We start from the raw sequence: 15,433 nt of genomic DNA, 5'->3' as shown, positions 1-15,433 counted from the left end.
CGGAGGGTAGCCTGGGCATGTCCCTCCAGAGCAACCGCCATCCCCCTCTGCTATCCCTGCAGCCGCCATCCCCCCTTTGCCCAACGGAACAGGCAACTCCATCGGGCAGAGGGGGTTTCCCTTCACAGTGCCTCTGCCTCCCATGCTGGAAGGAAAGGGGAGTGGAGGGGCTGAACCGGAGGTGGCTCCATAGATCTTCGGGGCTGTGGAAAACGGGTCCAGATGACTCTTTGGGTGGTAAAGGTTGCTGACCCCTGCATTAGCCAGTTTAGCCGGAGACATTAATAAAACCTGGACGGGAACTGCTCCAGTTTCTAGTATCCTGGAACTAATATGAAACACAAAATAAACTGCTAAACATTACGTTGCATGCTTTGATCCATGTCACTGTCCTTGCAACGTTGCATCACCATCTCTTTCTCACAGTCCTGACAAACTTTTCTGTTCCTTATTCAAGCTAATGTCCAAGGCCCGGAGCTGACTCAGGAAGCCCGTGTTCGGGCAAATGCCTCGGTGTAAATCTACCGATCTCAAGGCGTCCACCAGCGTCAAGTTTTCATGGATCATCAAGTAAGCCAGCACTAAAGTTGCCGAGCGGCTCAAACCCATGGCGCAGTGAACAAATACTTTGCCTGCAGAGAAACGAAAAGAAAACAGCACCTGACTGTATAAGAAGGACACAAACAACTTCCTTTCTTCCACAGTATCCATGTTGGGAAATTAGTTGGTTAATGGTAGAGCAATACAAGCTACCAGGGATGTACCGCCCATGTCCCCATGTCCCCGGGTGCCACCCATTTGATCACGTGATCAAGCTGCCGGGGGGGCCCTCCCCACCTCTATCGGAGGCCGCAAGCAACCTGCTCGTGGCTGCCAATGGAGGTAGAGGGCCCCGGCCCATCGGGCCCATGGCAGGCTCCTGGCCCAGTGCCAACAGCTGCTGCCCCCCACCCTTATCGGTAACTGTGAGCAGGCACAGCCTCCGATAGAGGTGGGGGGGGGGGGCAGCAGCAGCCGGTGCCAGGCTGGGAGCCTGCCGTGTGCAAGGCCTTATTTTTGCGCCCTATTGGAGACCAGGGGCACGCGGGAGGGGGGGGGGAGGCCTTGCCCCTGGGCACCGTTTCATGCTGGTATGCCTCTGCAACTTACTATGATGGGGAATAATCCATGTAGCTTATCCTCCACAGATGCTGTTGAATGCTTTATTACTTTGTTGCACTTCGTATCACATTATAATTAGCAGCATAAACACAACATTGGCCATTGGAGAGTGTTTTGTTTCTCTTTGTTAGATTATTTGGCTCCCACCTCTCCATTTTTTCAGGCATATCAACAGAGATCCTTTCCCCAGATGAAAATGGCCGCTTTGCTGGCTGGAGTCCACGACTGAGTTTCTGCACCTCCCCAAGTCCCCCCTCCCCAGGTTCCAACCCCCAAATCTCCCGGAATTTCCCAACCCAGAGCCGGCAAGCCGATCTTTTGTGAAGGGTCTGAGAACGTGCCCTTGATTAAGAGCAAATGAGTGAATTTCACCCCCAAATCCATGACAATGTTGACTGTTTCCCTCCTGTTATCTCCAGCTAAAAAGTGGCACCCCATACACACCTTTCCAGAGGTGGGATCCAGCAGGTTCTCACAGGTTCCCGAGAGCAGATTACTAATTATTTGTGTGTGCCGAGAGGGGGTGACTAATGGGTGATTTTGCCACGTGGTTTTTGCCTTAGTTACGCCCCTCCTCTCAGCAGTAGCGCGCAGAACTTGAAGCAGTCTAGCAGGAGGGGCACCGGTGTGCGTGGCAGCCTGCGCCTGCGTGCATTCGTTTCCCACCCAAGGACCGGCGCAGCGGCTGCGTCCTTGCCACAGCCCCGCCCAGGAACGCCCCACCCCTGGAATGCACAGTGTAAGGCTGCTGTCTAACCTTGGAGAGTTCTCGTCTGCCAAGGTTGGCGCGCAGCCCAGATTTGGGGAGTGCTCTCAGTATCTGCAATTTCTAGCTGTGGTATTTTCTGTGTTTCTCTTGCCTGTTTGTGTGAAACTGTCTCGATGTAGTTTTCGGATGGGAACTGCAGGTGCTTATCTAACTTTGGCGGGAACTGGGAGGTGAGCCCGTAAAAGCGGCTGCTCTTGCGTTGGGAGGCCAGTTCCTGCATTGCGTGTGTTTGACTTAGAATGCCAGATCAATAAAGAACTAAAATGTTACTTTTGGCCTGGACTTTATTTATTTTATTTATTTATTGTTCCACTTATATACCGCCCTCCCCCGGAGGGCTCAGGGCGGTTCACAACGTTAACAGCAAACAAGTGGATAAATAAAATCATACAAAGTAAAAAGTTAAAGTTTTTGCAAGTTCCTTACACACAGCCTCACCCCCGTTGTGCCCCGTCCAGCCTCATTGGCTCTATGCCACAGTTTGAATCCCACCACCATGGGAACCTGTTACTAAAATTTTTGGATCCCACCACTGCACCTTTCCCTTTCGTTTTTGGGAATCTGCACAGAGGCAAGCTCCGGTCATTCTTCCCTCCTCCATTTTATCCTAACAACAACAACAACAACAACAACAACAACAACAACACTGTGAAGTAAGTTAGTCATTGGGCCAAGGTCATCCAGTGAGTGCCCATGGTAGAGAGGGGGTTTGTACCCGAGTCTACCACATCCTAGTCTGACACTCGGCACTACGCTATGCTGGCTCTGACACGAGCTTTGCAGAATCATAACTTCAGTAGCAGCTGGCAACACACATCGCAGGGAACTGCCCTAATTCTGCCTCTTACCTTCTCCAGTCTTTAAGGCTTCGTGTATGAAATTGGCAGCATCACGGAAGAAGATGCTGATATCAAAGGAGGTATCGTCAAAGGCCTGCACCCCATAGTACTCAACCGGCAGGTCCTTGTAATACCGAGCACCTGTGTTGATATTGTAGGGCCCATCCGCTGCGTTAAGGATGTGGGTGATGCCAAGATCCAGAAGGACGGTCTTACTTCTAGCTGCCCACCTGTCAACAGACAAAGAAGGTGACATTCAAACCAAAGGGCACGTGACTTAGTACCCTGGCTGACGGTCAGGCTGGAGCCTGGCAACTGGCAGAGAGGTATTGGGGGAGGGGTGGGGAGGGGCGGGACAGGGGCGGGGTGGGGGTGGGGCGGGGGCAGGGAGGAGCTCTACTGAATTGGGCAAATTACTTTTGTTTTCTTGAGAAGAGGTTCATAGAATCATAGAAGAGTTGGAAAAGACCACAAGGGCCATCACACAATCAAAGAACTCCTGACAAATGGCTATCCAGCCTCTGTTTAAAAACCTCCAAAGAAGGAGACTCCACCACTCTCCGAGGCAGTGAATCCCACTGTCGAACAGCCCTGACGGTCAGGAAGTTCTTCCTAATGTTTAGGTGGAATCTCTTTTCCTTCACCTTGAATCCATTACTCCTGGTCCCAGTCTCTGAGGCAGCAGAAAACAAGCTTGCTCCCTCTTCGACATGGCATCCCTTCAAATATTTAAACATGGCTGTCATGTCACCCCTTAACCGTTGCTTCTCCAGACTAACATCCCCAGCTCCCTAAGCCTCTCTTCGTAGGGCATGGACTCCAGACCCTTTACCATTTTGGTTGCCCTCCTCTGGACCCGCTCCAGTCGGTCAATATCCCTACCGAACTGTGGTGCCCAGAACATGTCCCCACCCACCAAGACTGCTGTTGGTTGCCCACTGCTGGCCAGCAACGCTGTCTGGTAGGAGAAGTCACGACAAACCACCCATTGTCATTCTCTTACGCATCTCCAAGATAGAGGTTTGGCCACACTTGGTCCACGTGGTTGTCAGATCCTCCTCTACGCCACACCAGTCTCTGCAGTTCGGAGAGTGCTGGTGTCTGATAAGGCTCTTTGCTTTCCAGATTGTTGCTCTTGGAGGCACAATTCATGCCGGCTTTTGGCCTTCTTGTACTTCCGGTGCTGTATCTGGGAGGCAAAGAGAGAGAGAGATGTTTTTTTTCAAATACAAAAAAGAGGAACACAGTTTGACTTTTAGGGGCTTTCAAGATCACCACACTCGGGGCTTGGTTGCAGACTGCTCCCCATTGACATTGTTTACGTAATGTCCATTCAGTTTGGGCAGCTCTTGATCTCCTCTAGAGTTTCATTCAATGCCTTTAAGCCCCTGTGCCAGAGGTGGGATCCAGCAGGTTCTCACAGGTTCCCGAGAGTAGGTTACTAATTATTTGTGTGTGCCGAGAGGGGGTTACCAAATGGTGATTTTTGCCTTAGTTGTGCCCCTCCTCTCAGCAGTAGCGCGCAGAACTTGAAGCAGTCTAGCAGGAGGTGCACCGGTGTAAGGAATCAGTAAGGTCCAGACCAAAAGTAACCATAAGAGTTCTTTATTTGCTGGCTTTCATGATCGGCTCTACAGACAATGCAGATTCTAACCCGCCCCTTCGTCGGGCGACCGCTTATACAGGTCTCTCCTTCCCGCCAAGAACTGGACATAAACAATTACTCATTCCCACAAGCCAGAAGCAGTTTCACACAGACAGAAAGCAAGGTTAAGTAAGCGATAAGAACTATGCTGGGCAATCAGCCCAACGCGGCTGAGGAATCCCTTCCAAGGCCGAACCAGCCTTCTAACTAAATCACAACCTTACAACCAACGTGCGTGGCAGCCTGCGCCTGCGTGCATTCGTTTCCCGCCCAAGGACCGGCGCAGTGGCTGCTTCCTTGCCACAGCCCCGCTCCCGGAATGCCCGGCCATGCCCCCGTCATGCCCTGCCCAGCCCCATTGGTGCTACGCCACAGTTTGAATCCCACCACCATGGGAACCTGTTACTAAAATTTTTGGATCCCACCACTGCCCTGTGCCAAACGATGTTCAGAACTACAACCAATTTTTAAATATTTCAGGCATGCAGCGACCTTATTCAAGTTTGGGACTGCCAGGGATCTCTTTACTCTCGAGGTCGGTTGTAATTCCTGGCCCTCAGATGAGCTATTGCTCTTTTTCAGCTGGTCACTTTTACAAAGAAGGAGGGGGTGACAGGGCAAGATCGTTGAGTGATGTGTTACCCAGAATGCTGGGGTTTGCCCTGTTTACAGTGCCAAGATGGAAGTGATGTCATCCATCAGGATGATGCTCTAGGACAGTGGTGGCGAACCTTTGGCACTCCAGATGTTATGGACTACAATTCCCATCAGCCCCTGCCAGCATGGCCAATTGGGAATTGTAGTCCATAACATCTGGAGTGCCTTGCTAATTATAAGGTTCTGGGCCACCATGGCTCTAGGATTTTGCTCCAGCACCAGGGCCGACTGCACAGATGTGACATAAAAGCCTTCCAGTGCTTGTGCATTCTTGCTTTTATGCTATGGGTGGTGGTGGTGTTGTGTGTTGGACGGCCAATGCTATCCTTCAAGGGCCATGTATTTCTACTTACTTTTTTAAAGTGGAGATGGTGGGGATTGAACCTCTAACCTTCTTCTTTGCATACAAAGCAAATCCTGTGCAATTGTGCCGTCAAGCACTTGCTGTGCCTCATAGCCAGCGTGGTGCAGTGGATAAGAGTGGGAGACTCTAATCTGGAGAACTGGGTTTGATTCCCCACTCCTTCACATGAGCAGCAGGCTCTAAGCTAGAGAACTAGATTTGTTTCCTCACTCCTCCACATGAAGCCCCATCTACCTCACAAGGTACCCTATGAAGGGAGGGGAAGGGAAGACACTTGTAACTGCTTTGGGACTCCTTACAGTTGAGGAAAGTGGGGTATAAATCCAAACTTTCCTTCTTCTTCATAATGGGGCTCTTGGAGCTTGCTTTTTTGCAGCCTGTTTGGGAATGGGTTGAGAGCAACCTGGGTCTCTGCACTCCTCAATGCGGGTAGCTTGGCTAGGGAATTAGTCCTGCTATGGGGCTGCATTTGGCACAAGCTGGACTGGCTTGCCTTAGTGCAGCGGAGCAGATTTTTTCATTTTCAGAAGGCAATGACCCCGGAAGGGAAAAGTTGTTACCTTGGCACCTGGTCCCTTTGGGGCACTTAATATCCTGTCTTCCCCAAGACCTTGACCGCTTGTTTCCTCCTCCTCCTCCTCCTCCTCCTCTCCTCCTCCTCCTCCTCCTCCTTCTTCTTCTCCTTCTCCTCCTCCTCCTCCTCCTCCTCCTCCTCCTCCTCCTCCTCCTCCTCCTCCTCCTCCTCTTCTTCTTCTTCTTCTTCTTCTTCTTCTTCTTCTTCTTCTTCTTCTTCTTCTTCTTCTTCTTCTTCTTCTTCTTCTTCTTCTTCTTCTTCTTCTTCTTCTTCTTCTTCTTCTTCTTCTTCTTCTTCTTCTTCTTCTCTTGGTTGTGAGCAGTGCAGCCTGCCTGCTCGACTCCCTGTTTCTTTTCTTAGCTACTGCTGGTGTTGGGTAAACAGCGCCTCTTCTATGATCTTGTGGATTAAGTTGCTGACACTCTTGTTATTTGAAGTGCTCGTGGTTTTGAGACCGGCAACCAGCAGAGTCGGCTGTTCTGTATCCTATAATTAGAACAAGAGAGAGACTGAAAACCCCTTCTGGGCGATTGCAGTCTGAGATGGGCATCTCCAGACACGGAGGGAAGCGTTTAAGTGCAGGCCTTGGCTGGGGTTACGGGTTTTTGCCCGGGGAAGGGGATGACCAACCCTCTGGCGTCAGGGCTCTTGCGTCACTGGCGGCATTGGCTCAGTGTTCGCTCTTGCGCTCTCACTGCTCCACTGCAGTCATTTGCAAGTGGATTGGCTGATTCATTTGGGATAATCCAGTTGTGAACGAGTGCTGGGGTCGTGGCATGATGTGCAGATGTGGCTACGGCATGAGTGGTAGGATTTCAGCCAGCCCTAAGAGTGCCAGTTCTAGGTTGGAAAATGCCTGAAGATTTAGGGACAGAACCAAAGCAGGGCGGGGTTTGAGGAGGGGGACCTCACTTCAGCAAGGTGTAATATCATAAGCAGGGGTCCCCAATATAGTGTCTGCGGGCACCCGGCAACATCTTCCTGGCCCTCTCCAAGTGTTTTTAGGAAGTGAGAGGAGTGTTGCGTTCTTTGGTGCATCTGAATTTTTAAAAAATTGAGTGGGTGGGGCCATGTAGCAAGTGGGTGGGGCCAACAAGCAAGGTTTTTGATTGACTATTGGAGATTTGGTGAGTTGTGGCAACAGCGGCCACCCACAACACAAAGATCTGCACTGAAATTAAGCTGTGGCAATCGTTTTGTGGGCGGCGCCACCTCCTGAAGCCGCCTTTTTTTGTCAGCCATTTTGTTGCAACCTCCTCCATGCTGTGTCAGAATTTTAACACAGGCTCAAAATGTCTGGGGACACACACAGACAGACACACACACAGACACACACACAGACACACACACAGACACAAAAGTCACCATTTTCTCCAGGGAACCTGAGTCCTGGAGTCTGTAGCTGAGTTGTAATTCCAAAAAATCTCCATCCCGTTTCACTATTTCATCCAAATACAGGCTGACCAGACGTCCCGCTTTTGGTGGGACAGTCCCGCCTTCAAACAATTTGTCCCAAGGCTGTTCCCAACGAGGTTATTTTCAATTGTCTTCCGGGGATTTTTTTGGGAGGCTGCCGCCTCTGCCTTCTGGGTGTGCAAGGCAGTCGGCCAGCTCCTCCTGAGACGCACGTGTTTGACGCTAGGGAATGCACAGCCTTCTGGGGTGCTGCTGTTTCCTGCCTTGTGACAGGGTGGGAAACGGCAGCCCCCCAGAAGGCAGTGCGCTCCTGCGGCTGCGCGCACGGCCGCCTACCCCCCATCCCGGTTCACAAAGGTGACCATCTGGTCACCTTATCCAAATACACAATGTCTTCTCTATGAACGTCGTTCAGTCATGACTGGGAAATCTGCCATACTAGCTCCACGAGTGCTTCATGAACTAGTTTGTGGAGTTTGATTGCAGGATTATACTTGTGACTATCTCTTGCTGCACCTACTGATACTTCTGCAGTTGGACCTGACTTAAAGCACAAATCCTGCAGTCCTGCAACTTGAAACTGCTTTCCAATAATGGCCAAATAAAGTGCATATGGCGCAAAATACATCCTACCTGATCCTGATAGTATGCTTAATGTGGTAGTATACTTAATTTTTCTGGATGCTTCTGTATGATTACTACAGATGTTGCATTCATAAAACAGACTGTTTCCTTTATGTCCCTGTGTCCCTGCTGTGATCATCAGGTAGACATCTGTTGGCTGCCCCACCACGTAGGATGTCCTGTTTGGCATCGACCAAAGTCTGGGCAGTGGTGTAACTAGGTAAACTGGAGCCCTGGGCAAAACCTGAGTTTGATGCCCCCCCTGGCGTGTGCCCAGCGCAACGCGCACCCCCCACCCCCTTGTAGCTACTCCCAGTGGTATATCTAGGCAAACTGGAGTTTGGTGCCCCCCCGCCATGGGGAGCCGCCCTCCCCCACTGTAACCAAGCAATGATTTTTTACACCAGGTCGTTTCAAAGTCACCATCACATTATAGAGCATGCCCCAACTCACAAATCTGAACACACAGCAGAAATAATTTTTTGAAAACATTTTCAAAATGCTTTCAAAATGTTTTATTACTGCTATGAAAACATTTTATGGTGTTGTACCCAGTCCCCCCAATTAGGGGAAACAGCATCACTTTCAATGTTATTTAAACTGGGAACCCCAGATTCTCCCTTTAAGGTGGATTTAAAAGGAGAATCTGGGCTCCCTAGTTTAAACAAGTGATGCTGGAATCCACCCCCAAACAGCATCATTTTCAATGGACCTCAGATTCTCCCTTTAAATCCATGCCAAAGTGGGGGGGGGGGGGTTTGAAAGGAAAATCTGGGGGAATTTTGGGGGGGGCCTGCTGTCCAGGGATTGTAATTGTTACAGCCTAGCAGTTAACTAAACTTCTCCAGGGTATCTTTAGGAGACTCTCCTAATAATACTACCCAGGTTTGGTGAAGTTTGGTTCAGAGGTTCAAAGTTATGGACCCTCAAAGGTGTAGCCCCATCTTCTGTTAGCTCCTATTGGAAACAATGGGTGATGGGGCACCTCCTTTGGGAGTCCATAGCTTTGGACCCCCTGGACCAAACTTCACAAAACCTGGGTGGTATCAGTAAGAGACTCTCCTGATGCTACACCCAGGTTTGGTGAAGTTTGGTTCAGGGGGTCCAAAGTTATCGACCCTCAAAAGTGTAGCCTCATCTCCTATTAGCTCCCATTGGAAAAAAAGGGGGATGGGGCACCCCCTTTGGGAGTCCATCACTTTGGACTCCCAGAACCAAACCTCACCAAACCTGGGTGTAGCATCAGGAGAGTCTCTCGAAACATCCCTGAAATTTTGGTGCTGCTAGCCTAAAAACTGCGCCCTCTGCAGGCCAAAAACGGAAAAACACTGAAAATACAAAAAAAATTCCTACAAACGAACCTTCAGTTTTTGCACCCCCCACAAGGGGGCGCCCTGGGCAACTGCCCACTTTGCCCAATGGGAGGAATGCCTCTGTCCTCCTGACTCCGTAAACAAACACTTGACACCTCAAGATCTTAGACAGGTCAGACAATGTTTGGAAAGGGGATCAACACCCAATTTTTTAAATTTAACTTCTGATATTCTGTAAACACCTGAGGGTGAGTACAGAATTGCTGGAAGATGTACTCTGAACCTGGGTGGCATTTTTCGATCAGCCCAGTGGGGATGCCCACTACAGTTGCCAACTCTGGGTTGGGACATTCCTGGAGATTTGGAGGGTGGAGCCGGGGGAGGACCTGGAGGAAAATGTCTTCCTGACCCCAGAGTGGCCATTGGCATTCCTCTGGGCATGTAAGAAAGCACCATGAGAGCCGAGTGCAGGCTCATCCCTTCCTGCCCCCACTCTCAGGATCTGTCTACATCAGGGGCTTGCAACCTGCGGCTCTCCAGATGTTCATGGACTACAAATCCCATCAGCCCCTGCCAGCATGGCCAATTGGCAGGGGCTGTAGTCTATGAACATCTGGAGAGCCGTAGGTTGCAGACCCCTGGTCTACATTCACGGACTCAGCCTTGCTTTCTTTATCTTTATCTTTATAGTTTATCTTATCTTTATAGTTCAATAGCAAGAAAATAGTCCACATAACTTGATGGTTGACTTCAAGGGATTCAGATCACTTCAGATTTTTTTTTAAAGAAATAGCCAGGGCAAATGACAGTAAATAGCCCTACACATCAATGTAAAAATACAATCTAATATAAAATTGCAATAAATAGATCTGTTTAGCAAGTTAAAAGCAAAATAATACAGCAATAGGTCTCCTACCATGCCTAAATATTAGACAGTGTGTATCAGATTGAAGAAGATACCTATCTTTTATAAGAAGTTCTACATTTGTTTTATGTGTCATATTTGATATTTAAAAATTTGATTCTGCTTAAAGCCTCCACAGAAGGAGAGCCTGCTGCCACCTCCCGAGGAAGCCTGTTCCAGTGCAGAACTCCTCAAACTGTCAGGAAGTTCTTCCCGATGTTTAGCCAAAATCTCGTCTGATTTGATTTCAACCAATTGGCTCTGGCCTGCCGTTCTAGGCCAACAGAAAACAACTCCGCACAGTCCTCTCTATGATAGGTCTTCAAGGCACCCTTGAACTTGGAGGATGGCCGTTGTACTACCCGCTGCTATTTGCTCTATGGTGGAAATTCTCCCACAGGATGTTCTTTGCACTTCTAAAGCAGCCTGTGGAAGCTGCCTTCTGGAGGATGGGAACCACCTGCGAATCCCTTCCAATAACCACACTGGACTCTTTGCTGATAAAACATTTTGGCCATAGCCAGCCATTTTTTATTAGCTAACCAAAACAGAAGCGGAGGCGAGTTAACGGGTCTTGATCTGGGCCAGTTCGTTTCAGCTGTAAGCTCCAATGGGTGGATGCCCTATTGGACTTCGCTCCGCTGAAGGGTTTCTGCAGGAGGACACTCCTGGCAAGACGTGATCCCCATTTGCCGGTTCGGCAGGGCGGTTGCCTCTTGCCGCCGTCGGCACCTCCACATTTATTACATCCATGCGCCACCGCCGAACGGCTGTGACAGAAAAATGCAACAACCAAATGAATCCAGGGAGAGGTGGGTGGACAAATCGCTGGCTGGCCGAAGCACATGGCCAGAGCAAAGGAGGGCTTCCCCTTTAAGCAGTGGCGTAGGAGGTTAAGAGCTCGTGTATCTAATCTGGAGGAACCGGGTTTGATTCCCCACTCTGCCGCCTGAGCTGTGGAGGCTGATCTGGGGAATTCAGATTAGCCTGTGCGCTCCCACACACGCCAGCTGGGTGACCTTGGGCTAGTCACAACTTCTCGGAGCTCTCTCAGCCCCACCTACCTCACAGGGTGTTTGTTGTGAGGGGGGAAGGGCAAGGAGATTGTGAGCCCATTTGAGTCTCCTGCAGGAGAGAAAGGGGGGATATAAATCCAAAACTCTTCTTCTTCTTCTTCTTCTTCTTCTTCTTCTTCTTCTTCTTCTTCTTCTTCTTCTTCTTCTTCTTCTTCTTCTTCTTCTTCTTCTTCTTCTTCTTCTTCTTCTTCTTCTTCTTCTTCTCCTTCTTCTTCTCCTTCTCCTTCTCCTTCTCCTTCTCCTTCTCCTTCTCCTTCTCCTTCTCCTTCTCCTTCTCCCTCTTCTCCTTCTCCTTCTCCTTCTCCTTCTCCTTCTTCTTCTTCTTCTTCTTCTTCTTCTTCTTCAAGGGTCAATCCGCCCTCCCCTCCTGGTGACATCAGCCCTTGCCCAACATGGCCCGGGCGTCGCTTCCGCCCTCAGTTAAGCGGAAGCGGTCACCTTGGCTCCACCCGTCCCACCCCCAGAGGCAACCGCAGCCAGTGGGTGATTCACAGCTGTCTTTACGTCAGCCTGTCACAGACACCGAGGCACAATTGCCCAAAACATGAATGCTAATACACATTTCTGTGCACACACCCACTTATGTGCACACACACCTGAATGCTAATACACGAATGTGCACGCACACATGAATGCTAATACACACTTATGTGCACACACCCTTTTGGGGGAATAAAATGGTCAGTGTGCATGTATCCTCAAGTCCTGGCGCATGAGCCAAGATTACTCCGCTCCTTGTACAATTAGTGCCCTTTGTGCCGAATGGCTGCATTCCCAGCTATCCCTGCCCTAGTTTTCCTCCTCCTTTTTGACCGATATCCTGAATGACTCAACACACTGAAACTGGTGTTTTGGAGGTCGCTATGGGCTGTTGCTATATAGGTGTGGTGGAGAGAAAATAGTGTTGGTGGCTGGGAGAGAAATCCACAAGCAGTCTGTGGGCAGAGGTGGCTAGTTTGGGCAGATAAAACAGCAAGCTGAGAAGGAGGCAACCAAATGATGATAATACGGTGTACTCTTTTCCACTGAAAGATTAAAGTGCGGTCAGTTGTCGTGCGGCAGGAGAGGAAATAGCATGCTGAAGCATTAGAAAATAGTCCTAGATATGAGAATTATCATTTATTTTTCATCACTGCCTTTGTCAAAACCATTATTCAGCGCATATTTAAACATGGCTCGATGTCAGGTGGATCGTAGCTAGTGATTGAGAAGCATTCCTAAATTTAATGGCTACAAGATATATGTAACCAACTTGCTACAAGATATATGTCACTAGTCTGCTATATTTTATCACTGCCATTCTGGGGCATTCCTTCCTTGATCTTCGCTTTATGGCTTCACACACTGTGTAGATAACTAGGCTTCCCCCTGACACTTTAGTTTCCATTGTTCTGTGCGGGTAGGATGCCAGGTGACTTATCTCTGTCTATTGCCAACCTTGGAGCACTTCTGCGCCAAACTTTTTCTCACATTCCTTGGGAATCGGGGAGGGGGATCTACATTGTAATAAAACGGCTAGCAAAAGCAGGTCCCCCAGAACAGGCTTTGCCAAGCTGGGTGCTTTGATGCCGATCAACAATACAGAGTCAGTTTATTGCTTCGAGGTTCGAGACCTGACATTCGGCAGGCGGGGAAAGCAGGAACCCACTGAGAGGAGGAATCGTCAGGCCGCTTTGCCGATGAGGTGGGAGGCGGCAGCGGCAGAGACATTTGCTGGCAAGGGGAGCAGGAAGGCAAGAGGGAGCGCACAGGCGGCTGTAGATGGCCAAATTCGTCCACAGCCAGGCTCATACTGCGGCAGAGTTGGGCGACACCCCACGCCCAGTCTCTTAAAGGGGAAGGAGCAATGGCAAAAGTTGAGTGGGGAGTAGAGGAGCAAAACTAGGTAGGTGCTAGGACCCTACTGCAGCATTTTAAGACAAAGCAGGGAAAGCATGGGGTGGATGAATATACAACCGTACTTTAATCTTTCAGTGGGAAAGAGAATAGTGTTGTTAACGGGTTCTAAGCAGTGGCTTAAAGCATTCTGGAAAAGTGCTCCTCGTTCTTTAGAGCAGCAAAACTTTTCTTAAAAAAATTACAGCTATATACCAGCGGTCTTCAAACTATGGCCCTCCAGATGTTCATGGACTACAATTCCCATCAGCCCCTGAGAGCATGGCCAAGTGGTAGGGCTCATGGGAATTGTAGTCTCTGAACATCTGGAGGGCCATAGTTTGAAGACCCCTGCTATATACAAAGAATACAGGTTGGATTGCTTTCAGGTCTACGATTCATTCAATGACAGGCTCAGGATTTCATCAATCAGAAGTCTTTATTGGAACCAACATTGAACCCCGGGCTTTTGCAAAGCCCGTTCTGACCCTATCCCCAGCTACCCACAGCTTTATGACCTCTGTTGTCCACTCCCTTCCCTGCCCCCAACTATACAAAGTAAAAGCGGGAAAAGTAGAGCAAAGCAAAAGTCCTTTTCCAAGATCTAGGGAAAGCTATAGAGCCTTGGTGGCGAACCTTTGGCACTCCAGATGTTATGGACCGCAATTCCCATCAGCCCCTGCCAGCATGAGAAGGCCAGAGATACCACTGTTATCTACAATTGCAAGCACAGAGAGAAAGAAGAAATGAATTGAGAGATTCAGAAAGCCCAAGAGGCCCCAGACATTAAGCACACACTGAGGTTAAGAGTCGTACATCTAATCTGGAGAAACCGGGTTTGATTCCCAGCTCTGCCACCTGAGCTGTGGAGGCTTATCTGGGGAATTCAGATCAGCCTGTGCACTCCCACACACGCCAGCTGGGTGACCTTGGGCTAGTCACAGCTTCTCGGAGACTCCTCCTCTTGAAGCCTCACCTACCTCCACAGGGGTGTTTGTTGTGAGGGGAAGGGCAAGACAGAGATTGTCCAAGCCGCCTTTGAGTCTCCTGCAGGAGAGAAAGGGGGGATATAAATCCAAACTCCTCCTCCTCCTCCTCCTCCTCCTCCTCCTCCTCCTCCTCCTCCTTCTTCTTCTTTTTCTTCTTCTTCTTCTTCTTCTTCTTCTTCTTCTTCTTCTTCTTCTTCTTCTTCTTCTTCTTCTTCTTCTTCTTCTTCTTCTAACAATTACCAACTTCCAGGTGGGGCCTGGAGATGCCCAGAATTACAAATGATCTCCAGAGGACAGATGTCAATTATCCTGGAGAAAACGGCTGCTTTGGAGGGTGGGGTGTATTGCATCCCATTCCTGCTGAGGTCCTTTGCCTCCCCAAACCTCGCCCTCCTCAGGTTGTACCCCCAAATTTCCAAACCCAGATTCGGCAACCAAGTGCAGGTACCAACTCCATGTTAGTGGAGGCGTGCTTTTTCTTGCCTCTTGCAGGGTGGAATGCTCCAACATGAGCATGGATTAATCCTCACAGTCTCTGGAGAGGTTTCCATGTGCACATATAGGCAGGGTGGAGGGAGAAATCTGAGATGCTCCCTGCTAGCACTTCTGAGATGCTTCCTGCTAGCACCTTCCGATGCTGCAGAGAAGCGGTCTGCAACATGGCGCCCACTGATGGGTGAGCCCCATTTTAAATGCTTATTTTCAAACTTTAATTGTTGTGTCTCGTGTTTTATTATTATTGTATCAATCCTGTTTTCATCTTGTTGCACAACACCCTAAGCCAGGGGTGGCCAACCTATGGTGCTCCAGATGTTCATGGACTACAATTCCAATCAGCCCCTGACAGCATGGGGAATTGTAGTCCATGAACATCTGGAGTGCCATAGGTGGAACATCTGGAGTGCACTAAGCCCTTCTTTGGCTGAGGGGAGGGTAGCGTATAAATGATTATTATTGTTGATCTTCATGTGCATCAGGTTCTTCCCAAGAACCTAGGCTGTTGCAATATCTCAGTGTAGTATATGTGTGGGTCCAAGTGTAACCCCTATGTTCAGAATGGGTTGACCCAGAAAGGGGTGGAGACTCAAAGCAGCAGAAGGCTGCAAAAACTGGTGAAGTTGGAGGAAGCTCTTAGGCTACCAGGCTGGGACCTTGATTTAATCCTTTATAAGCTCTTAACACCTTGTTTAAGGTAACTGCAAAGTTGTTGGGAACTAGTGGGAAGGG

General features: G+C 49.4%; 1 protein-coding gene across 1 annotated transcript; it reads right to left on the bottom strand.

The window, feature by feature from the left end:
• Positions 1 to 204: 204 nt before the first annotated feature.
• On the bottom strand, positions 205 to 6,130 carry LOC125436341 (dual specificity protein phosphatase 13-like). Its single transcript, XM_048503258.1, has 4 exons — positions 5,996 to 6,130; positions 3,773 to 3,958; positions 2,779 to 2,999; positions 205 to 632 (listed from the first exon to the last, which is right to left on the bottom strand). Exons 2-4 carry the CDS (start codon positions 3,919 to 3,921, stop codon positions 421 to 423), a joined length of 582 nt encoding a protein of 193 aa, XP_048359215.1. The 5' UTR covers positions 3,922 to 3,958; positions 5,996 to 6,130; the 3' UTR covers positions 205 to 420.
• Between the last annotated feature and the right edge of the window lie 9,303 nt (positions 6,131 to 15,433).

This window comes from Sphaerodactylus townsendi, linkage group LG07 (assembly GCF_021028975.2).
Source record: "Sphaerodactylus townsendi isolate TG3544 linkage group LG07, MPM_Stown_v2.3, whole genome shotgun sequence".
Lineage (NCBI taxonomy): Eukaryota > Metazoa > Chordata > Lepidosauria > Squamata > Sphaerodactylidae > Sphaerodactylus > Sphaerodactylus townsendi.
This window is presented reverse-complemented; position numbering and strand designations above follow the sequence as displayed.

Bases quoted from the DNA above. Each gene is read 5' to 3' on its own strand.
- LOC125436341 (XM_048503258.1), bottom strand. From the start codon at position 3,921: ATGAATTGTGCCTCCAAGAGCAACAATCTGGAAAGCAAAGAGCCTTAT. The intron at 3,000-3,772 runs GTAAGAGAATGA...GTCTGTTGACAG, and splicing joins AACCTCTATCTTGGAGATGC to GTGGGCAGCTAGAAGTAAGA. The intron at 633-2,778 runs GTAAGAGGCAGA...GTTTCTCTGCAG, and splicing joins AGCCTTAAAGACTGGAGAAG to GCAAAGTATTTGTTCACTGC.